This window comes from Littorina saxatilis, linkage group LG1 (genome assembly GCF_037325665.1).
Source record: "Littorina saxatilis isolate snail1 linkage group LG1, US_GU_Lsax_2.0, whole genome shotgun sequence".
Taxonomy (NCBI): Eukaryota; Metazoa; Mollusca; class Gastropoda; order Littorinimorpha; family Littorinidae; genus Littorina; species Littorina saxatilis.
In genome coordinates this window covers 44060632-44084089 of record NC_090245.1, presented here as the reverse complement: position 1 = coordinate 44084089, position 23458 = coordinate 44060632, and the positions used below count along the sequence as shown (strand labels likewise).

At 41.8% G+C, this 23458-nt stretch overlaps 1 protein-coding gene across 1 annotated transcript; it reads left to right on the top strand.

The window, feature by feature from the left end:
* The first annotated feature begins 6959 nt into the window (after positions 1–6959).
* On the top strand, positions 6960–23349 carry LOC138970828 (transmembrane protein 64-like). The gene is made up of 5 exons (XM_070343367.1): positions 6960–7043; positions 7609–7727; positions 9963–12780; positions 16127–16288; positions 20049–23349. The coding sequence occupies exons 3-5, from the start codon at positions 12091–12093 to the stop codon at positions 20175–20177; spliced, it is 981 nt and encodes a 326-aa protein (XP_070199468.1). The 5' UTR covers positions 6960–7043; positions 7609–7727; positions 9963–12090; the 3' UTR covers positions 20178–23349.
* Positions 23350–23458: the final 109 nt, after the last annotated feature.

The following is a 23458-nucleotide window of genomic DNA, read 5'->3' as shown; positions in this document are numbered from 1 at the left end:
GAGAGGTTCTTTCAGCCTTCTGTAAGGATCAAGAACAGAACCGAACGATTGTGCCATCTTTTTTTATTTTCAAAATAAAAAATAAGTTACAAATGGCAGAAGGTGGATTTGAAGATTTATTTGAGCCAGCGGACGACATGAGCGAAGCAATCCCTTTGGTTCCCTACCATCATTCACTGCATTATGAGGTGGCACGACATGAACTTCTGGAAGGTAAAGTTAGAGATTTCTACAAAAGTTTAGGAGAAGAACCTGATGTTTTAGATCCAAACCAGTTCAAAATGGAAGCAAATCATTTATATACAACTAGCGATAAAGGAGAAAAAGTCCAACTTACATATAAATCTAATCCTGCTAAGTTTCTATCAAAAGTTTCACTAAAACAAAAACTTACTGCTAATCGACTTAGACAATTAGATATTGTGCCTAGCACACGGTCATCATCTTCCCATGTTGTTTCCTTACTTCAACAAGCAGAACTAGGACTACCAACTGCTACTCAAATAGAATCTGTTCCATTGCAAGATCTTAATAAACTTGCAGATGAGGCTGATCAACTTATACAAGAGATAGAGACTTCTTTTTCTGAGGAAACTTCACTGAAGACTCCACATGAACTATTACCTATGAGAGAAATAGAAGCCCTTAATCAATCACTACAAACCATCAGAGGTGAAATAGCAAATAATCTGTCAAAACTAGGTCAGCTGGATGAAGATATAAACAAAGAGAAACAAAAACTTGCTGATGCTGATGATTTGAACCTAGAACAAGAAGTAAAAAACAGAATTTCTAAGCGTTTAAAAGATTTGCAGGAGGAGAAAGCCATAAGGTTAGAAGTTCTAAGTAACAATAGAGAACAACTGAGAACACAGGTCAGCAGAATAAAAAATACAATTCAAAGAATCCTTTACGAAGACACAACTCTTGCTGAAAGAATTAGAACGCTTTTCAGAGAGCAGGGAATCACAATAGCTAGTATACTAACTGCGTTAGGATTTGCAATAAGCACATTAGTGTTAACACTCACAGGTGGCACTGTCACACCTCCACCTCCACCTTCACCTTCATCTCCATCTGATCCGGGATGGGTAAAGAAACAACTCAAACACATTGCAGAACTATTAAAGAAACTAGCAGCAAAAGCTTTGGGTGCACTTCCAGGAATCATTGGTTCAATTGTTAGCTGGCTGTTATCTTTTGCAGGTAAAGTTGTTGGTTTCATGGCTGAACATCTCTGGACTCTAATAGTTTTAATTGCAGGTGTTCTGCTAACGAGAATAAAGCAAAAGTAAGCCTACACCCACTCCACCAATTACTAGAGCAGTCTTCTGCGATTCATGATCATCACTAATACTAACAGCTTGATCATCACTAGTGACAGAATGATCTTCACCTGCAGCGTGATCTTCACTTGTCACGCTTTGTTTCTGTTCATTGTGATATGGCTGTAGCATCGTTCTGATTTCTGAATTCAGTTCTTCACCCTTTCCAAGCGGCTGGGTGTCACTAGCAATAATGATTTCATTGTTATAATTTGTTATTGTTCCAATCTGCAGCTGGAGATCAGAAGGTAACATGTAAAGGCCGTTACCAACAGCAAAGTCAACTTTTGATCTTGCATAACGGAGAGAGTCTTGATACCTTTTGATGCTGGAAGGCAGATCAACTGCAGAGTTTATGACATCTTCTAAATTTGATAACAACTGTTTCTGTGCACCAAACCCTGTGCTTGTTCTCATTATGTTTGATCGTGTCTGTGCCTGCGAGCCTAGCAAGCACCACGCATATGTTCGGATAGATTCATTGATCCTTTCAACACCTGATCCAGTGAAACCTTTGCCGGTGTCTAATATAAAAGTAGTCCATGCATTGTGGTGCTGTTGTTCTATTGATCCTAACTGTACCTGCACATTTGAAGAAAAAGATGTATGACCTGGCCAGTAATCAAAATTATACCTCCTGTGGACACCCCATAAATATAGTGTTCCCATGCCATGGTTTTTGTCTTGCTTTTGCCTAAAGTCGGTCTTAAAATCTATATTGAATTCATTGCAGAGACGCTCATACACTTTCATGTTTATCCTATTGTTGAATGGGTTCCAGCTCTTTTCATGCGGCATTGGTGCCTGAAGTTCAGACAAGATTCTCCTGCACTGATAGTAAACGTGAAATGTGTACACACACTTTGTCAGTAAGTTTGAATTATTCATGTGGTCTGCATAGGACACTCCACATCCTGTGGTTGCACAGAATATTGCAAAGTTTAACTGATTCTGATAGAACTGAATTGGGTGAGAGTTCCACATCTTTGGAACACTATCATTTTTGATTGGGGGATTTAGGTAAGAATGGAATGGGTCAGGCACTTTAACGCGAATGGATTCTGTTTCTGTTACAGCAAAGTCCAACTCATGGAAAGAAATAGTCTTTGGATTGTAATATGGTCCAGTTTTGTATTTAACGTCTTTGTTGAATTTATACTGACTCATTTTTGTTGTTGAATAAAAAATGTTTATCACACTAACAAATGTGAAGACTAGTGTGCCAGTTAAACTTGCAACCCCTATCAACAATCAAAATGGAGGAATGAAAGTTGCACTGCATGAAATTATGTACAAGGTTACTTGGTATAATATCAGTAAAAAAAAGGCTAACAACTGGGTTAGAATTAATGGTAAAACACATTCTGTAGAAGATGGTTACTATGACTTCTGCACTTTAGAGAAAGAATTGTTTGCTCCAGTAGGTATTACAGCGAGTTTAAATCATGCAAGTCTCATTGCTACTCTTACTATGCCCAAAACTAGAGAAGTAAACATTGAGTTTCCAACCAAACTCCTTGATATGCTTGGAATTACAAAAATATACAAGGGAACACGTCCCATTGACATGGATGTTAACAGTGTACTGTTTGTTCACATGAGAGAGCTTAACACATCCTATAATCTGTTTAATGATCAGCGTTCTGATCTGCTTAGGATTCTTCCACCGAGTGATGCCTCTTTTTGTAAAATGCACGTGCCAACATTTAAGACACTTCAGTTCAAGGACTTGGAGGAAGGGTGTCATGAATTCCTACACATTGATCTGAAAAATCAAAGTGGACAACCAGTTGATTGTTTGTTTAACATTACATTGGAAATAGTTCCATAAAATATTGAGTATTAAAATGTCGAGTGGACCTACAATAGCTTATCCTGTTGCATGTTCAACTATAGAGTTGAAAGATTTAGCAGACGCTATCGACTTTGAGAGCAATGCTGAAGTTGGTGCAGTGTATGCATTCGAGTTTACAGACACTGGTCATTACAAGAGAAAGGAAATCGACGATGAAAAGAAACCAAGATTCCTCAAACTAGGTCAAATCCGTGATGTTAATGTACCTGATCCAATTGTCGATGACACATTCTACATGTGGAAACATCAGAATAAAAAATGGGTACTTAGTCCTGTTATAAAAAAGATTGACTGGGAAATGAAGTTTGAATTTGTGAGTCCATACACTCTTGTTGGAAAAGACGACACATTCCGTAAGTCAATCAATGCTAAACCACTAATTGTTAGCCTTGTTCCTGCGTTTAACAGCAGGGGAGAAGTTGCAGTTAAACCTTTCCATAAGAACAACTATCTCATTCACAGAAAACAAAGTGTTGAAAAGGACGCTGACACCATTGTCGATTTTATACCCAAGCTTCCAATAGGGCAGAATGCAACTATGATATTTGATATAGTTGTCAGGAAAAGGGAAGAAACCACAAACACTGTTCTAATGAGAGGAATAAATCTCAACTGGAGACCATTAAATGTTGAAGAAGTCAGAGTATTTATTGCTGTTCAAAAGGATTCTAACACAATAAAAAAACAGACGTCAAACCAAAATGTTGTTGTTAACGCAGATATAAATAATTTAACAGAAATAAGAAGTATTAATCTTACTTATCTTGATTTGATTGCTTTCTACTATACAGATAAGGTGTTAAGCAATGAACAGCTTCAAAGCTTAGCAGAAACACTGGCCAGTGAGAATTAAGATAAATATTTTATATTTTGCATTAAAAGATGACTAGCAGTGTGAAGCTTTATCCTAATATTGATGAAAGTGCAGCAGAAAGTCAACAATTCAGACTGGCACACATTAGTAATATACAAAAACAACTAGAAGATGAATTAGAAAAATATTCTCGCGCTAGACGTAAGTACTCAACAACTTACAACAGCCTTTCTAATGCCAGCACTGGTTCTACTATCCTTGCATCAGCTGCAGGTGTAACGGGAACAATTCTGTTAGCTACCGGAGTAGGGACTCCAGTTTCTCTAATCCTAGGTGGTGTGGCAGCAGCAGTTGGTGGTTTATCATTTATAGCATCAGCTATAATGAAAAAAATTGTGAAAAAGCTTGAAAAACACGAATCCATTTCCACTCTTGCATCATCAAAATTGTCTAGCCTAAAACTGTCTATCAGTAAAGCACTTGAAGATTCAAAAGTTTCTGACGAAGAATTCAAACAGATACAAACAGACTTTGATGACTACAAAAGTAAGAAAGCAAGTATTCAAACAAAAACACGAGCTGAATATAACAAGCCAATCGATATAGAAGATCTGAAAAAGCAGTTTTTAAAAAAGGGGATTCAAATAGGACGGGAAGAAAAAGTAAAAATAGAATCACTTGTAAAGAGTTAACTATTCGTTTAGACAGTCACATTGCATGTATCAGATATAATTCTAACAGTGAAAGAACATATGAAGTAAAGTTTGTAAATGAGAGAGCGTATTGAGCTTAAGAATGTTGTATAAGAGAAAGGGAGAATGTACGTTCTGGGTTACTGATTCCGACAGACCCGGCATTGGTTCAAAACAACCTTACTTTACTGTATTTTTTTTTTGGTATGGATTTATGCAGTATTTTTCTGATTTTGTCGCATGTTTCATTTTAGTAAAAGTTTAGTCCAGAAGCCTATTTTGCGTTAATATTTAGGGTCTGTCGGAATCGGTGAGCCAGAACGTACATTCCCCCTTTCTCTATATCCTTGTAGCCATATAACTAAATTAACTAAATATTACAAGCTATGCGTTTCTTTTTTTGAACAGTATATATAAGAGGTATATAATAATATATTGCTTAATGATAATACATAATATCATTACTGTGTGAGTAGTTCTGGATGTTCTGACAACTTTCTCTGCCATTGAAAATAAATGCAGTTTCTCATTTCAGAGCATGTGTGGTGAGTCGGTGTGTGCAAAAATACTTGTGGTAACAATTCTTCTTGTAAAACATTTTTGTAGATCATTCTTGTGCCTGTGTGTGTGAGGTGAGTCTGAGAGTGGGTGTGGTAATACTCATGTAAACCATTATTCCTGTAAAACGTTTTAGATGATCATTTAAAAAAACCGCTGTCTCTTTTAGTTTTGTATTCAATGGCTCAATGATTCTTATAATGGCAAAAAAAATTGTAAAAAAAGCTCACCTCACCTGAAATTTTTCCCAAGGCAGCCAGCAAGCAGACTTTAGATAGACCTTTAAAGGTTCAGTATCCTGGTGTAAGCTACAGGCATGGGAATTGTCCGCCGAAAGGCAAATTTCCGCCGAAATGTTTTTTTGTTCCGCCGAAAAAGCAAATTAAAAGTGTCCGCCGAAAAAATAAATGGGAGAGGCAAAAATGGTTCTCAAAACTGAATTTAATGGCAAATTTGGAGCTCAGATGACACTAAATTGCACAATTTGGGTTCTTTGGAGAAAAAAATGTCCGGGGCTAAGCGCTTCGCGTCTTTACTTTGATATTACTTACACATTTTCAGCCGTTTTTACTTTTTTCAATTCCCATGCCTGAAGCTATTATATACACCACCATAAATCCATCCCTTTTTGGCAAGCAATTAGCCCTACTTTCCACTTGGACACATACCAAAAGTCAACAGTCCGGCTTGCTCTGTGTAGAGTGTTTTTTTGTGTTTCAGAATTCATTTCATAACTGGCACATACATGTCAATGTACACAATTTATTTCAACAACAAAATATTTGTCTGCATATGAAGCAGACGTGCTGTTGATTTTTGGTATTTTTTCAAATTAAATGGATACTCTCATCCCATGTAATTATATTTGTTATACAGCCGTTATGTGTACAGTGATATGTAGAGTATCATGACTAAAATCCTCTACATTACGTCAGGCTATAGGTCACCTGATACTGATCAGGTTTTAAGCTTGATGATGTGAGACGAAAATGGGGTCGCGATTAATGATCGCGTTTTATAAATAACTCTTTGAGCTTACTGCAAACTGTGCACATGCATATTGAATTTAATCCATTGTGTACCTTTCTAAAAGAATAAAAGTCAGCAAAATTATGGTACAAGTCTAGAGGATAGTGTTTAACTAATGTTCGGGGTGAACTGTATCTTTACTGCTATGTATGAAATTAATAAACGTTAGCCAGCCTTTTTTTGACCGTACACACACACATATATACTGAGGAAGGCCTGGCTTGAGATGCGGGTTATCAGTATGCTCAGTCGATTACGCACCTGGGTCCAAAGATACAGTCAGAACACCTTTTCAACTCTTGGCCTCACCTTTCATCCGGTGAATGATCAATAATCCCCCACCACACGAGTTTATCATCTTGACTCTGACATCGAGTTAACCAGAAATGTCCGGTATCTTACCGGTGAAAACTGAGGCTCAGTTGCGGGTCCATAATAACTTCTTAGCCTGCTTATAAAAACGCTAGCCTGCTTATAAAAACGCTCAACTAAGTAAATAAATAAATAAATAAGTGCGAGTGATTTAGATTTTCTCCTCTTTAGCCCTCATTGAGTGAATGCATGAGGTGTCGCCACATCTGTGAACATTTTCCCCCTCCAAACACCAAATCAGTGAATGGTGTTTCTGCCCGCAAGCGCCTGTAGCTAGGTTCTGGTACTGAGAACTCTGGCAGCAACGAGAATGAATTATCTCCTCTTGGAGTTGTGCATAGAAAATGGCGGCACCACGTAACAGCGGCCAATAGTACATGCGGAGAAAGAAGCAAAAGGTGTGTGTTCGAAGTTTTGTGCTGTGCATCGTAGTACACAGCTATGAATTCTGACACGACTATTTTAATCTGATCAATGTTCCCTTAGTTGGACAACTGAAAAATCAATACGTTTAGAAAACTGACCGTTTCTAAGCTTGAAACGGTGTCAGCTACAGAAAGTGTCGTCTGCTACAGAGAGAGGGAGAGAGTTGCAGCTTTGACAGCGAGTGTGTTTCGTTGAAAGTTAGTGGGTTTACTTTGCTTGGCGTTTGGAAAGCTGCTTGAACTAGTTCTTGTCTATAAGAAACCTGTTTAGAAAGACTATAGTTTTTAGCAGGTCTTGTTCGCTTGAACTTGACAACACATCCTAGAAAAGGATGAAGAAGCCCGTAGTGAAATGCGCACGATCGTGAAGATCAGATAGCTTGTAAAATAAATGTTCGAATATATTCCGACGTTTCCACAGTGCTGAAGCCCCAAAGACGTATATTCTTTCCATAGCCTTGTGATCTGAGAGTCAGATTTTATCAGTGTTTTCTGGCTGTTGTTAGCAGTGTTGTGTTTGCGATCTCATATTTTACAGTTGGGAGGCTGATGTGCTTCGGCCGACTGTACCGACTCAAGCTTCCATGAAGCCGCGATCGCGAGCAGTCAGCTGTGTTTTCAGTTCGCTTTCCTCTAACACGTGTCAGCACACACACGGTATGTATAGTTTGTCTAGCCCGCCGATGTGGCTCAGTCAAAGATCTTGTAGGTAGCCTACAAGATCTTTGGCTCAGTGTTCTGATTTATTATGTGAAGGTTCACTGAATGGCAGAGAGAGAGAGAGAGAGAGAGAGAGAGAGAGTCAGGGGCGGACGAGGGGGGGGGTTTCTGGGGTTTCCGGACCCCCCCCCCCCCCAGCCAAAAAATTAAAATATTTTATGTTGAATGAGGTATGCATTTATTTATTTTACATTGAGTTTCAACTTTTGGGGTATTAATCAGTGACAAAATCTCCTGCCTGAAACTGGTAATGATCATCCTCAGAATGCACCAGATTGCACCATTTTGCATCCTTTTTTTTCAAATTTTCCGGGGGGGGGGGGGGCATGCCCCCGGACCCCGGGCCTAGCAAGCTAGGCGCTTCGCGCCGTCGGCTCGGCGCTTCGCGCCGTCGGCTCGGCGCTTCGCACCCATATCTTCACAATATACTTTTGGAACCCCCCCCCCCCCCCATAAAATGAACTGATCCGCCCCTGAGAGTCTTGGCCAAATGTTCGATCTGCAGGATAAAAGGGAGCAGGGGGGACAGCCACCGCCGCAGGCTGCACGGTGAGATTGGTAAAGATTTGTCTGTCTGCTCTCTGTGATATGTATTTGTTATATATAGCTAAAGCTAGTGATTTAAAAGTACGAGTTGTGTGAGAGAAGAAAACTCCTCATCCTGACAACTTGTTTAGAAGCACTGAGCGACAGGCTTTGTTTATCCGTACAGCGGTGCATCAGTGTCAGCCATAGAGATAAGATGTAGTATAGAGGTTGAGCTGATGAATGAACAGAAATGACCTGCGTGCGTGTTTGTGCGTGTTTTGAAAAAAAAGTTGGAGGACGGCGGGAGGTGGCAGGTTGGAGGCGGTAGGTAGAGTACTATAGAATAGGCCATTGCGGGAATGCGTGAAACATGATAGTCTTTTGAAAATATATCGCAATCAGTCTGCATAAATTATACTGATTGTGATATATATAAGTGTTTTAGAATAGAATAAGTGCCGAATGTATACCCATTTCAGTTGAGTTCTACATGTGAAGACCCCTCTCGGAATGCATTCAACATGAGCATAATATACGCTTGTTCTTATGTATGATATGAGAACAAATTAAGTTTGCCGATTCTATTCACAATTTGAGTTACACTATACAGTTCATGTTTGACTTCGCACACAGTTTTTGAATACAAGCACTCCTGGGCAATTTTGCCTATGTACGATCAATAATATGTATGATCAAATCAGTTGTGCAAGTATTGTGATCGATTCGTAAAAAAAGGTAAACAACAGCTGGATTCCTTAAATTATTAAGGTGTTGAGTATGGCAACAGACACCCAGGGCCGGTGTGTGTGTGTGTGTGTGTGTCGTGTAAGCTAGCTCGCGCGCGCCCTCTCAGTCTCTCTCTCTCTTTTTCTCACTGTCTATCTCTCTCTTTGTCAGTCTCTCTGTCTGTCCCTCCTCCTGTCTCTGTCTCTCTCTCACTCGCTCTCACTCTCTCTCTCGAGCATCTGAATGCACTACTGAGAGAGAGAGAGAGAGAGAGAGAGAGAGAGAGAGAGAGAGAGAGAGAGAGAGAGAGAGAGAGAGAGAGAGAGTTTTATTTGTATAAGTTTATGCACGCTGTTCCCTTTGTGGGTTGAGGATTCAAGTTTCTTCCAGGCTCAGCTCCAGATGTTGTTTCAGCCAACACGCACAGTATGCAAATAAACTCTCTCCCTCTCCTTCTCTGTCTCTTTCTCTCTCTGTCTCTGTCTCTCTCTCTTTATTACATTCTTATATTTTGGGTTTGCCGTACGCGTTCATGTGATAGCTTGTAAATTGTGACTCGCATCGATGTGGCGTTCAGTTGCGCGCAGCTGTTGTTGTATTTTAGTCTTGTACTCTTTTTTTTTTAGCCGTCGAGGACGACAACCGCTTTGACTCGCTATCTGCCCTGCGCCTGTCTGTTTATGTATCTGTCAGTATGTATGTTATATTTGTTATATGAAGTCTTATATCGCGCGCGTATCTCCAGACTCGGACTCAAGGCGCAGGGATCTATTTATGTGTGTGGGTGGGGGGTGCGTGTGTGCGTGGGTGTGTGTGTGTGAGTGATTATAGAGTATGTGTGTGAGTGTGTGTGTGTTGCGTGCATTTAGAGAGTTAAAGTAATACTGTAAGGAACACACTACCTCTGCTTTGTTTCAGCTTTTTTTTGACAGCTGTTGAAATTTCCCATCGCAAGCTGTTCAATCTCAGCCGGTAACAAACAAAGCTACTAAACGACATTGGGAATCAAGGTTGCCGCCAGCGGCGTGATCTATCGCTATTCGACATCCATATCGATCGCTTTTGCTACTCGTGTGTCTACATAGGACTTACTGTTGTGAGCAACCGAGAACAAGCGCACCTGTTGCGGCGATAGAGCGGGCAGGTTTTATTTGGTCGAGTCATTTGTTTCTCTGACTCTACACACCACTAGTAAACACTAGCTGGCAAAAAGATTCACCAACGCGCGGGATGATGTTTTCGTGAACTCGGAGCAAGTCTGATATTTACCATTGGAGGATCGTCATTGTGTCCGTGTGTTCAGTCTGTTTGGTGAAGATTTAATAGAAGATTTGATGGTCAGATGCCTTTGGATTGTGTATGTTAGTCGGAACGGAGAAATGTTTCAGATTTTGTTGCGTGAGTTGTGTGCATCTGAATGCATACTGAAATAACGGTACTGTCAGAGGTGGCACTTACACATAGTTTAAATAGAGAGAGTGTTATAAGAAAATATTCCTTGGCCGGGCAGGCCGACGCGATGCATGTTTTGCTATGGAAAAATAAGAAGGGTCGCAGAACGAGTGAAGTGTGCTGAGAGCTGTGTTTTGCTGTGTCAAGAGCTAGAAAAAAAAAGGAGAACTGTAAGTGCCACCGACTCAGTCGGGTGCACATACTGGTACACACGAGTACAAGTGCAGTGACCGCCGAGACAATCACTTCATTGTAACGTGCCCTACACCGACATAGTGCTGATATTTGTTACACGGTCGGAGTGCACTGGGTCAGAATTCTATTACAATTGTATACGCATTACTGTTTACAAGATTTAAGGATTGACTGACGATATTACACCTTGTCAACGAGTCTCAAAATGTAGGTAAGAGCGTGTCTACCGGTTTCGCAATCTTGCTCGAACTCAAGTCAGTTCGTGTGCCTCTGTCAGTCTGTGCTGGTTGGTGCATGCTGGAGCGGCGATTGGAATTGATCATTGTCACTAGCAGGGCAGAAATTTTTGTGTTGGAGGAACTGTATCTTGAAACTGTGCGGTGCATTGGAAAAAAAACCACTAGACAGTGTACATGCTAATTTGTGCCCACTCAGAGAAGCACAAGTCCATTGCGAACTACGGAAACTCAGTGCCGCAATGCGGTTCTCTGTGTAGCGAGCCATGCGTCAATCGGTATTTTGAACAAGCTCCAGCCGGAAACATTTAGCTCATTCTCTTTCTCATTTGTGAGCTAAATAGCCCAGAGCGCTTGGCAAGAAGTTTCAAACCGAAAAGCGAGGAAAACTCGAACCGAGCCCGAAACAACACAACAGCGAAGAGAATTAGATATCTGGGTCTAACAATACCTTCAGACCCCCTGCGCTGAACTTGACTGGAGTTTCAAGACTTTGTGCACTCTGCCAATTTATCTGCAGACTAAAACAGTAGAGAGCGTGCTTGCACTAAACACGTTCAAGCGGGAGTTTCCTCCGCTGTTAAATCAGTGTTTCCTACGATTTTCGTCGCAGTTGGCGAGTTTATTCGCCGAGTCGCGGATTAAGGCTTGTCTGAAAAGTTGCTAAGATAAAGTTGCCGAGTGATATGCAGAAACGGGATAAACAAAAATATGTGTTTGTAATGAAAATCAGATGAACGGCATGACGCATAGCCATCTCGTGCACCTAAGTGATATAGAAGTGCGATTGCGAGCCGCGCTACGAGGTGGTGGAGAAAAACAAGTTTTATCAGATGCGCCCCGGACCAAGAAAGATTTCACTGCCAGGAGAAAAATAATGTCTGCACTGTCAAGATGTGATGTGACTTAACTGGCCCGAAAAAAGCAGAAAAGACATTTATATCTTGCCTCTGTTAATTTGTGTAACCCGAGTGATAACTGTGGCAACAGCATGGTTGTGGGCGATTTTACGAGAGATACCCGAGTCTAAAAGCAGAATCTTATCAGCGGTTTTCTTCGTTGTTGAGATGTGATTGCAAGTCTTGACTGGGGCACAGAAGACTGCGCGGGAAAATAATTGCCGCGTACGTATCCACACTTGTCCACATCATGCCGACAGCACCATGAGTGGCTGTGTGAGCTCCAGCATGCTGATAGGCGAACCTTCCAAGATGGACGCGCTATTTCTCCCCAACTCCCTCCGGCCTTCCAGCCTGGCAGAAGAGCTGAAGGAAGACATGGAGATGGACGTTGTCAACGTTGCCAAGGGCGACATCTCCATAGCGACGGCAAAGCACCAGGACCAGCACCAGCACGACGGAACGACCAGGATCCTCGTGGACGCACTGGTCACCACTCCTACGGCCACCACGCGCTGGTACCAGGCGTCGCTGACCTCAATCTTGTTGACTGTGGTCATCTTGCTGTGCCTGATCTTCGGCCACCGCTACATCCGTATCATGCTTCTCTGGCTGCAGGAGCAGGACCTTACTGTGGGACTCTTCATCTTCACTGTTCTCTTCTTCGTCATCTCCTTCCCGATCTTCTGGGGTTACGCGCTGCTGCTCCTCGCCGCCGGCTACCTGTACGGGTGTGTGAGTGGACCCCTGGTGGTGATTACTTGTTGCGGGGTGGCCTTGACCTGCGCTAACTTCATCATGAGGACGTGCTGCCGGAGCTGGTTCATGGAGAAGTTCTACAGCGCCAAGGTGGAGGCCATCCTGCATGTCATCAACAGAGGCCCTGGCTTCAAGATCGTGGCCCTGACGCGGCTCACGCCTATCCCTTTTGGCCTTCAGAACGCCCTCTTCTCGGTGAGTTCATGTATGTGTGTGTCACTGTGTGTGTGTGTGTGTGTGTGTGTGTGTGTGTGTGTGTGTGTGTGTGTGTGTGTGTGTGTGTGTGCGGGTGTGTGTGTGTGTGGTTTGTGTGTGTGTTGTTGTTTTTGATTGACAATGATTTGTCAGTGATTCAATTTTGCACATCAGTGGCTGAAAGCTTACTCTGGAGTTTAACGTAGAAGGGGGTTAATGGAGAATCTAGTAAATTATACTGGACAGGTGGAATTTGCCACAAAGTTAAACTAACTTAGATTTGGCATTGGTTGGTTAAACTTATTGTTATCAAGTTCGAGTACGAAGCAGCAGCTGTTTGATTTGAAGGAGTGAGACTAGAAGTAGAACGCAATTTTTCATAAAACAAGTCTTAACTGCCCAACGCTGCATTAGTTTTATTGTTTGCAAATTATACCAGGGATGTGGTCGAATTTATTCTTGTTTTTGGCAACATCCATCACAGTTTCGGAAATAAATTTTCGGAAGATTACTACAATCCTAAGTGTCACCTTTCCCAAACAGTGAAAAAGTTCGGCAATTCTTTCGAAATAACAGAACAGTTTTTGACAATTTGAAAAAAATAGTGTCATCGTTTTTTGCCGACTGCCAAACGACATCCCTGTACACACTGAACTTGTCTTCATATTATGCCGCCAAATCTTGTCAAAACTGACATTTCTGTAGATCTATACGGGCAGGGTTCATAATTATGTGTGAATGGATAAACCTGGTGGTGTTTTGTTAAAGTATTATACATAATGGCGTGAGCTCTTGTCGGAACTGACATTCCTTACAGCCATAGTTTGTATGTTATGAATGTGTGAATGGATCCATTATGGTATCAGCCTAAACCTGGCCTACTTATAGCTGCTTGGTGAACAGACCGTTATCAAGTCGTGTGTCGTTGATAACGACTGTGTGACATTGGAGTGTCACGACACACCGTAATTTATAATTGAACATGTATGTAAGACGCCGTTATCTAACTAATTAGTTTCTATGTAGTAATGACTGGAGTCATTGTGCCAGGCGGCCAAACATCAAAACGTCTATTGTTCAATAAACCAGTATCTGAATACACGCTGGAAATTGTATGTGGCCGGTGCATACACGCATTTTTTGCTCTGTGTTTCTCTCAAAATCGATTCAAGACAATGAGACCACGAGTAATGATTTTGCGAGTAAAATAATGTTTGCTCATAAGGTGGTTATTATTTCTTCATACTGACTACTACTAACAAACAGCAGACTTACTGTCCTCGGCAAGGCCTCACAGCCGGTTATTACACTTTTTTTAACAGTAAATTCTTTTCCAACGCATATCTCACACACGTGTGCAAACGACACGGGTCCACTGAATTTCACGTAGTTGCATTGTGACCCAGAAATGTGTGAGGCTCGATAGAGGGAAGGGTTTGCCATGCAATTCAGTAGTCTTAATGAAGAACTAATTAATAGCCTTCGCGAAAAAGTAGTGCATTGAAAAAGGGTCACGGTCCGCTTAGTAAAAAGCGATCTATCGAAAAATACAAGTGTTGGAAAACAAATACGAAAAATCAAGTAGCAAGGTACCTCAAATAATCCATACTTGTGTAGGGTTTCTCCCTCTAAACTCTACTTGAGTACGGTTAGTATTTTTCATTTTTTTCATTACTTTATTGTCCCATCGCTGGGAAATTCAGACGGTGCTGTATCAGACGGTGCGTCAATCAATATCGACCGGACAGGGGTCAGAACACTGCTAAGAATGCGTCAATGACAGAACAACACCTGCAACATGGGGTGCTAAGAATTTTTACCCAACCGGTTTACACGGGCTGTCTCCACCCATAAGTTGATTTAATCGTTGTTGCGAGTGCAGTCATAGTGATATGATCGATAGCTACATAACTGTGTGTCATGGTATGACATAATTTATTGTGACCCTGACCAGCGGATTTATCAGCCGAACGGTTCATTTATATTGATGACGTGCTTGCTTGTTAACCTCGCTCTGTGTCGGCGTCGTGGCGTTCTTATGAACTGATATGAGGACACACTTTGCTCTGGCCATGAACTTATAATATATGTCAGGTACGGTGTTAAGGTCATAGAGAACTCTTGCACTCTTCTACATAATTAACATTTCACCTAAATATGTCTAAAACGACTAATAATTACAACTGTCAGCTTGGAAAACCTTAGGAGAAGCCAAACACGAACACGATTATCTCTAGGAACTGTTTGTTTGTTTGTTTGTTTGTTTGTTCGATTTTTTGTATCTGGAGGTAAAAAAAAGAAAAAAGAAAAAAAAGGTCTCTTGATCATTATGCTGGAATAACAGTTAGTCAAACAAAGTAAACAGATTTGAAAGGCAATCAACAACACAGAATCTATTGCTCGCTGTGTGAAATAGACAGATAACTGACTTAAGTTATGCAGACGATGTGAGGGTGGTTCATGTTCAGCCTGATTCGACGTGATGTTGGCTTCTGTTATTGAAGTTCCAGAAGTAACCCTCTTTGTTCTGGACTGGTATGGATTCTTACAAACAAAGGAACTGACCAGCTGTGGCTTGTGTAATGGCCCCCAAAACACTGCGCTGTCTTGACAGAAGTAACAGCTTGTGAAGTTCTTATGAGCATACTTACATGCCTGCTTTTGTGTCTTTTGTGTTTGTTGAAAATGCCTACAGTTGAAATCAGCTCGACCACAACGCCTGTTATAGACATTTCTGCGGTTCGCCCAGTAAGCAGCTTAACTGCAATCACACTTTTCCATCCACGATGTTCACCAATGCGGGCTTTTAAAAGAAAATAATATAGTAATCAGTGACACTGCGAGTCTTAGTCTTCTTCTTCTTCTGCGTTCGTGGGCTGATACTCCCACGTACACTCGTGTTTTTTGCACGAGTGGAATTTTACGTGTATGACCGTTTTTTACCCCGCCATTTAGGCAGCCATACGCCGTTTTCGGAGGAAGCATGCTGGGTATTTTCGTGTTTCTATAACCCACCGAACTCTGACATGGATTACAGGATCTTTTTTGTGCGCACTTGGTCTTGTGCTTGCGTGTACACACGGGGGTGTTCGGACACCGAGGAGAGTCTGCACACAAAGTTGACTCTGAGAAATAAAACTCTCGCCGAACGTGGGCTACCGACTGAGCTACATCCCCGCCCATGCGAGTCTTAGTAATATGAGCAGTGTCCATCCGTATGGACCCTTCCGTGAACAAAAAAATAAAATTAAAAAAGGTCGAGGTTATCTCTGATGATTTTGAAGCTATAGATTTGAAACTGTGCACATATATATCTCTCTCTTTTCATGTTATTTTCTGTTTCCAGTTATCCGACATGAACCAGGGTGGTTACCTGCTTGCGTCTATAGCAGGGTTGAGTCCCATGGCAGCGCTGTACTGTTACATGGGGTCCACGCTACGCAGCATGGAGGATGTCTTGAGTGACCAGTCTAACCAACTCACTGGCTACTGCATCTTTGGTGGGCAGGTCAGTCATTGTTCCCCTGAAGGCACAGTCCTTTTCGTGAAATCAGTTCTGATCTGATCACTATCTCAGATCCCCCCCCCCCATCCCCCCCCCTCCCCCCCCCCCCCCCCCCCCCCGCCCGGCTCAAAAGCCCAACGCTTGACAAATGGATCAAATTAAGGGTACAGTTCTTCCCGTGTAGACGATTTAGCTCACCATCTCAGATCTGCCCAGGCTTTTACATGGGATAAAGGCCAGCCTTAATTGAGCCCGTATTGAACTTCGCGAAGACTTCCCGAAGTCTTTTTACCCAAAACATTCAGTGCTAAGGCTTCATGCAGCCAGCTTTGCGAAGTAAACTTCGCGAAGTCGACGTCGCCCTATTTATGTCAGGATTTGGACCGCTATATAATTAATTAAAATATCCCACTCTGCACAGAAAGCAGTCTGGCTGTTTTTTTACATTTAGTCAAGTTTTGACTGAATGTTTTAACATAGAGGGGGAATCGAGACGAGGGTCGTGGTGTGTGTCTGTGTCTGTGTCTGTGTCTGTGTGTCTGTCTGTCTGTGCGTGTGTGTGTGTGTAGAGCGATTCAGACTAAACTACTGGACCGATCTTTATGAAATTTGACATGAGAGTTCCTGGGAATGATATCCCCGGACGTTTTTTGACTCACATGCGAAGCAAAAGTGAGTCTATGTACTCACCCGAGTCGTCCGTCCGTCCGTCCGTCCCGTCCGTCCGTCCGTCCGTCCGTCCGTCCGGAAAACTTTAACGTTGGATATTTCTTGGACACTATTCAGTCTATCAGTACCAAATTTGGCAAGATGGTGTATGATGACAAGGCCCCAAAAAACATACATAGCATCTTGACCTTGCTTCAAGGTCAAGGTCGCAGGGGCCATAAATGTTGTCTAAAAACAGCTATTTTTCCCATTTTTCCCATTTTCTCTGAAGTTTTTGAGATTTAATACCTCACCTATATATGATTTATAGGGCAAAGTAAGCCCCATCTTTTGATACCAGTTTGGTTTACCTTGCTTCAAGGTCAAGGTCACAGGAGCTCTTCAAAGTTGGATTGTATACATATTTTGAAGTGACCTTGACCCTGAACTATGGAAGATAACTGTTTCAAACTTAAAAATTATGTGGGGCACATGTTATGCTTTCATCATGAGACACATTTGGTCACATATGATCAAGGTCAAGGTCACTTTGACCCTTATGAAATGTGACCAAAATAAGGTAGTGAACCACTAAAAGTGACCATTGGCCGAGGTCTTGTCGGTAGCGCAAATAAGTTAGGTTACGCATGGAGTTACGAACACGTAAAGCCTACGTATTCCGTAGCTCCGCAAATGCGTAACTTGGTGGTCACGACGCTTGCTTAGTCGTTTGCGGAGTAACGAAATACGTAACGGTAAGGAGCTAACGCTGTGCGCAAAGTTGTACTATTTTTAGTGAAGGGGTACAGTATATCCCGTGAAGTCTCGTCTAACTAGTGACGTCAAAAGCCTCAAGGAAGTCTATTAGTCTCGGCGATATGGAGAATTCTTTCTTTTTGTGTAATTTACGTCATGATGTTGTGTTTGATTACGTATATATAGTATTCGTTTTGTTCTTTATCACGTTGTCGAAGCTGGAGCTCCAAAGCACCGCGGCGGACATTTTAGTGAAGTTGAAATCCACACCTTGCCAGAAAAAAAGAAGCAAAGCAATGAGGATCTGTTCAGCAACGTCCGTTGACGGCTAAAGTTTCGCCGCAAAAGCATCCGAAAAATAACGTGCTGCCCGCCATGTTTTTTCGCCACACGCGTGCTGCGCAAAGGTTTACGACAGGGGGGGAGCTGTCGTAACTTTACGGTGAACGTAGCGGCGCAAGTTTTGCTACGCTCGCGTCATGACCACCACGTTTTCATCTTACGGTGTCCGTAGGCTCTGCGCATATGCGTAAAGCCGCTACGTAGCCGACAAGACCTCGGCCACATATCTCATGGTAGAAAGAGCCAATAAGCACCATTGTACTTCCTATGTCTTGAATTAACAGCTTTGTGTTGCATGACCTTGGATGACCTTGACCTTGGGTCAAGGTCACATGTATTTTGGTAGGAAAAATGTGTAAAGCAGTTCTTAGTGTATGATGTCATTGCTAGGTTTAGCTGAAGGTCAAGGTCATGTAAAGGTCAAGGTCAAGCATGTGAGTCGTATGGGCTTTGCCCTTCTTGTTCATTTTTTCGATAAATACCTTTGATGACGTCATTTCCGGCTTTTTGTAAAAGTTGAGGCGGCACTGTCACACCCTCATTTTTCAATCAAATTGATTGAAATTTTGGCAAAGCAATCTTCGACGAAGGCCGGACTTTGGTATTGCATTTCAGTTTGGTGGCTTAAAAACTAATGAATGAGTTTGGTCATTACAAATCGGAAACTTGTAATTAAAATTATTTTTTTATCAAACGATCCAAAAACAATTTCATCTTATTCTTCGTCATTTTCTGATTCCAAAAACATATACATATATATATATATATATATATATATATATATATATATATATATATATATATATATATATATATATATATATATATGTTATATTTGGATTACAAACAAGCTCTGAAAATTAAACATATAAAATTATGATAAAAATTAATTTTCCGAAATCGATTTAAAAACGATTTCATCTTATTCCTTGTCGGTCCCTGATTCCAAAAACATATAGATATAATATGTTTGGATTAAAAACAAACTCAGTAAGCTAAAAAGAATAGACAAACAGAAAAGCGTGTTATCCTGCTCAGCGTGACCACTACCGCACTATTCTGCATGGCTTGTCGATTTCACTGCCTTTGCCACGAGCGGTGGACTGACGAAACTACGAGTATGTGGTTCAGTTTCATTCTGTGAGTTCGACAGCTTGAGTAAATGTTGTTATTTCGCCTTACGCGACTTGTTGGGGTATGTGTCCTAGAGGAGGGATGGTCTTATCGCATGTAAAGGGCTGGCCAGATCTGAGATTCGGAGCCATTCGTTTACATGGGAAGCTTGGATAGTATCTTTCAAGATCTGCGATTGTCAAAGGATAGGACGGTGGGAGAAGAGAGGAGTGGATGTGTACGTCACCGATTGAGGGGAAACATACATAATGTGTGATTTAGTGAGGTAATTGTAAGTGAAAGGAGTGAGCTAGTACTAGTAGATGTGTTGGTGATCAAGTTAGAGTGTGATGATTGAGTGAGTGAGTGAGTGAGTGAGTGAGTGTGTGAGTTAAACATTAGAGTTTATAGAGTGAGATAGTGGGTGGCTAAGATATATATGTAGGTACTTCAATCAATGGAATAAGGATCGAGTATTTGAAGGAAAGAGATTGAGAGTTAGTCCAAGTGAGTTACCTAGGTATCTGTACATGTAGATGAGTTTACTCACTCACGTTCACCCGTCCACTCATTCTGTGTGCTGATAACCTCTCGGCCATCTTGTCTGTGCTTTTATGGAACATTATTTGTCTGTCGGTGTCTTGACATTGTTCCAATTCTCAGTGTATGCGTGTTGACATTGTTCCAATTTTCAGTGTATGCGTGTTGACTTTGTTGTAATGGACGATGTTCGGACATAACTCTGTCAAGTTTGTATGGGTTGTAGAAGAGTGCTTCTCAGTGTATGCGTGTTGACATTGTTCCAATTCTCAGTGTATGCGTATTGACAATTGTTCCAATTGTCAGTGTTTGTGTGTTGACATTTGTTCCAATTCTCAGTGTGTGCGTGTTGGCAATGTTCCAGATGCTGTTCACGGTGGCCCTGCTGTGTTTTGTGGTGCGCAAGGCCAGGGGAGAGCTGAAGAAAGCCATGGACCAGACATCCAACGGTAAAACGATGTCCAACGGTTCAGTCATCCTAGTTGAACCATGAGTCAACCTATCGGTCTACGGTTTTGTTCTTACAGTGATGTAGATTCCTAGTCTTTGACTAGTCATCTGACAGTAAAATCGCCAGAATCGTATTGTTGTAGACGCGTAAACTGTGGATCGAACAGTCAAGCAACAACCCTCTGTAACGGTTGTGCCAATATGGATAATCACCGATTGATTGACCGATCGTTTGACGCCGAAGTCCAAACGGTGCTGTGCTTTCTGTGTCTTCGACTAGGCTTCTGACGATAAAATCGTCATAATGGTATCATTGTTGTTAATGCTTGAGCCGCAGAACAGTGATAAATGAAAAAAATCCTCTGTGCGTAAAACTGATCGTTCCTCGGCGATGGTTTAACGATAATAAAGTTGGTGTCTTCGTTCGACGTGCCGTCTGTCTGTACAATCGTCACACTGGTTTCATTGTTGTTGACGCTTGAGCCGTGGAACTGTTATTTCTTTTTCATTTCATTTTCATTTTCATTACTTTATTGTCCCATCGCTGGGAAATTCGGGTCGCTTCCTCCCAGTGGAAAGCTAGCAGCAACGGAGTCGCGCTACCCAGGTGTCTGCGTGTTTAGGTGTATTCAGCCACCTGCACTTATGGCAGAATGACCAAGGTCTTTTACTTGCCATTGTGATGACACGGGGGTGGGACATGGCTTCCGTCTCTGGGTCTGCACATAAAGTTGACCCGTGTCCGTCCCGGCCCGAATTCGAACCTGCGACCTTTCGATCACAAGTCCAGTGCTCTACCAACTGAGCTACCGGGCCCCCCAAGATTATGTTAATACAAGATTATATTACATATTCATGAAATGTACATACATTTATAAATATCAAAACATACAAATTGGTACAAAAAGACACGAAATCATACCAAATCAGTCTGTGTGTAACATGTCTGTTATTGTGGCAAATTCCTGAATCATTCACCGATTGTTCTACGCCGATGTTCGATCTGTTTAGTGGTTGCTTGGGAGGCTTTGGTCTCTTGACTTGTCCTGTGATGGTCACATTCTCATGGTTGTTTCATAATTGTGATTGTCTCTTGAACCGTCGAACAATCATCTGACAAGCAACCCTGTCTGCTCACAGTCTCAACCATTGTGACTGATTCTATATAGAATCATCCACCGATAATTCTACGACGATCTTCTAACGGTGTTGTAGTCGCTGTCTCTTCGACTAGTGGTCTGACAGTCAAAAAACCCACGGATGCTTCATAATTGCGGTTGATGTTTGTGGTGATGTGCACGAGAAAATGCCAAACTGATTTGGAACCAAGCGCAGGGTCGGATTGGGTGAAATGGAGATTCGTTTGAAGGCGAATGGAATCGTTTCAGATCGGTATTCGTCCCTCGTGGACAGTATTCCTTGAAAAGCAGAGGAGAACAGAACGGAAAGAAAACACGGCACAACGGTTCTCTTTGTAGAGTACTGGAAGTATCAGCAGTCATGCTGCGAGGAATGTGCAGATGTGGGGGTTGGTTCTGGACACGGTAGCTGGGTTGTGCTTGAAGTTCTAGCTCGTGACACTCGGGTTTCCCAGTTTGCTCCACATTATTTGCCAGTATTTACAAACTTGTGTGCTTTGTCTTTGAGACGAGTTGGCGGATTCCACAAGTGTTCAGGTGATTTGGCTAACTAGAAAATTGTTGTTCACAAACGAATAGTGTGTTAAAGGGATTTAGCTGTCAGGGCTCCCAAGAGTGCGCGTCCCTGCGTCCCGTATACGCACTAGAAGCCGAAATCACGAACTACAAATTCATTGAGGGGGTTTCGGGACGCATTGAACCTATACAGAGCGGGTCCGGGACGCACTTCATTTCCGCTATCGTGCGTACTGTAGGTACTCTTTTCAGACTGTAGTCGTCAGTCAATTATAGTGCAAGCACAAATGCCAATTTCACGCCGGAACGATATGGAAAAAGTGTGTGTGGTCCATTTAACAAGGTATAGTTGAAGTGTCCTCTTCGAATATTCTGATGAAAAAAAGACACTTTATATCACACTATTCGTGATAACAATGCGTTATATGAACACAGGGGTTTGGGGACCATGGGCTCTTGGGACCCTCTAAAACTCCGCGTACGGGGTCCAAGGACCCTCTAAACATTAAAAGTCGGGGTCCCGGGATCCTCTAGGACGGGCGACCGTGGGGAGAGTCCTGGCATGGCTGTGTTCACAAGATAGGGATTTTTGTGAACGTTTTTGTGATTTGTTTGCCCTTTGTGCTTTTGATGCTAGGGAATATTCACATCGTTTGTAGTTTTAACGAGTATGAAATTTGACACAACCTCGTTGGGTTACAGAGTGACACAAATATTGTTGCTTCGATACTTTCTACTTTTACCGTACGCACGATGAGGTAATGCAACGTAATGATGCGCTTTGTTCATGATACATTCGAATCACATATAAACACGAGTAATTCTCATTGGCGGTGTTTTTGTACGAATTTAGTCGGTTGGAGGAACGAAAGGCAGGACTATTCATCCAGTACTATTCGTTGTTCAAAAAGAAGAGTAAGGTACAGTGGTTTAGCAGTTTTCATAAGATAGAAAGAAGGTTGTCCACAAAGGAAATCGGTTGTTAGCACTAGCAGGCTAACAATTATAGTCAACAAATTGACATTGCAGACCCGTTACTTACTTGCACCCTGATATCTTTGACTGAGGATTGCTTTGATGTGGCATATTTGTTTATGTAAAGGTTTTACTGTGATTGCCGGGACTTTTTTATGTGGTCAGTTTAAAATTTTCTCGCCAAATTGTTAAACCTCTGAGGAAAATGTATATATAATTTCACAAAGTGGGCATTACATAAAAACCAAGTGTCTTATTGTTTTCTAGTCATTGCTGAAAAGCTGCCAGATGTGATGTCAAATGTGTTATGACAACTTTCATTGTGTTGTTTGTGTGTGTGTGTGTGTGTGTGTGTGTGTTCGCGTACATGTGTGACTTACTGTCAGAAATAAACGTGGAAGTGTGCAAGTACCATGTCAACCGAAAGAGAGAGAGAGAGAGAAAGAGAGAGGGTCGGGGGGAGGACGAGTGAGGGGGTCATTATTTGTGTCTCTGTTTATGTCTTAATTGATGTCTCTGTGTGTCTGCAGGACAGTATTAGTGCACACAAGAAAGTAAACGCACCATGTTATAGCTTGAGAAGTACTCTTGCCTTTGTCTTTTGTGAAGAGAGAGAGCGAGAGAGAAGCTTTGCGTCGCTGTGCATGTAAAGCAGTATTAACATAGAATAAGCTTGGGTAAAAATCTTGAATAT

What these genes read in the sequence shown, in the direction of transcription:
- LOC138970828 (XM_070343367.1), top strand. Translation starts at nt 12,091, where the DNA reads ATGAGTGGCTGTGTGAGCTCCAGCATGCTGATAGGCGAACCTTCCAAG. An exon ending in TTCAGAACGCCCTCTTCTCG is followed by an intron (nt 12,781 to 16,126) that starts GTGAGTTCATGT and finishes TTCTGTTTCCAG; the next exon opens with TTATCCGACATGAACCAGGG. An exon ending in ACTGCATCTTTGGTGGGCAG is followed by an intron (nt 16,289 to 20,048) that starts GTCAGTCATTGT and finishes GCAATGTTCCAG; the next exon opens with ATGCTGTTCACGGTGGCCCT.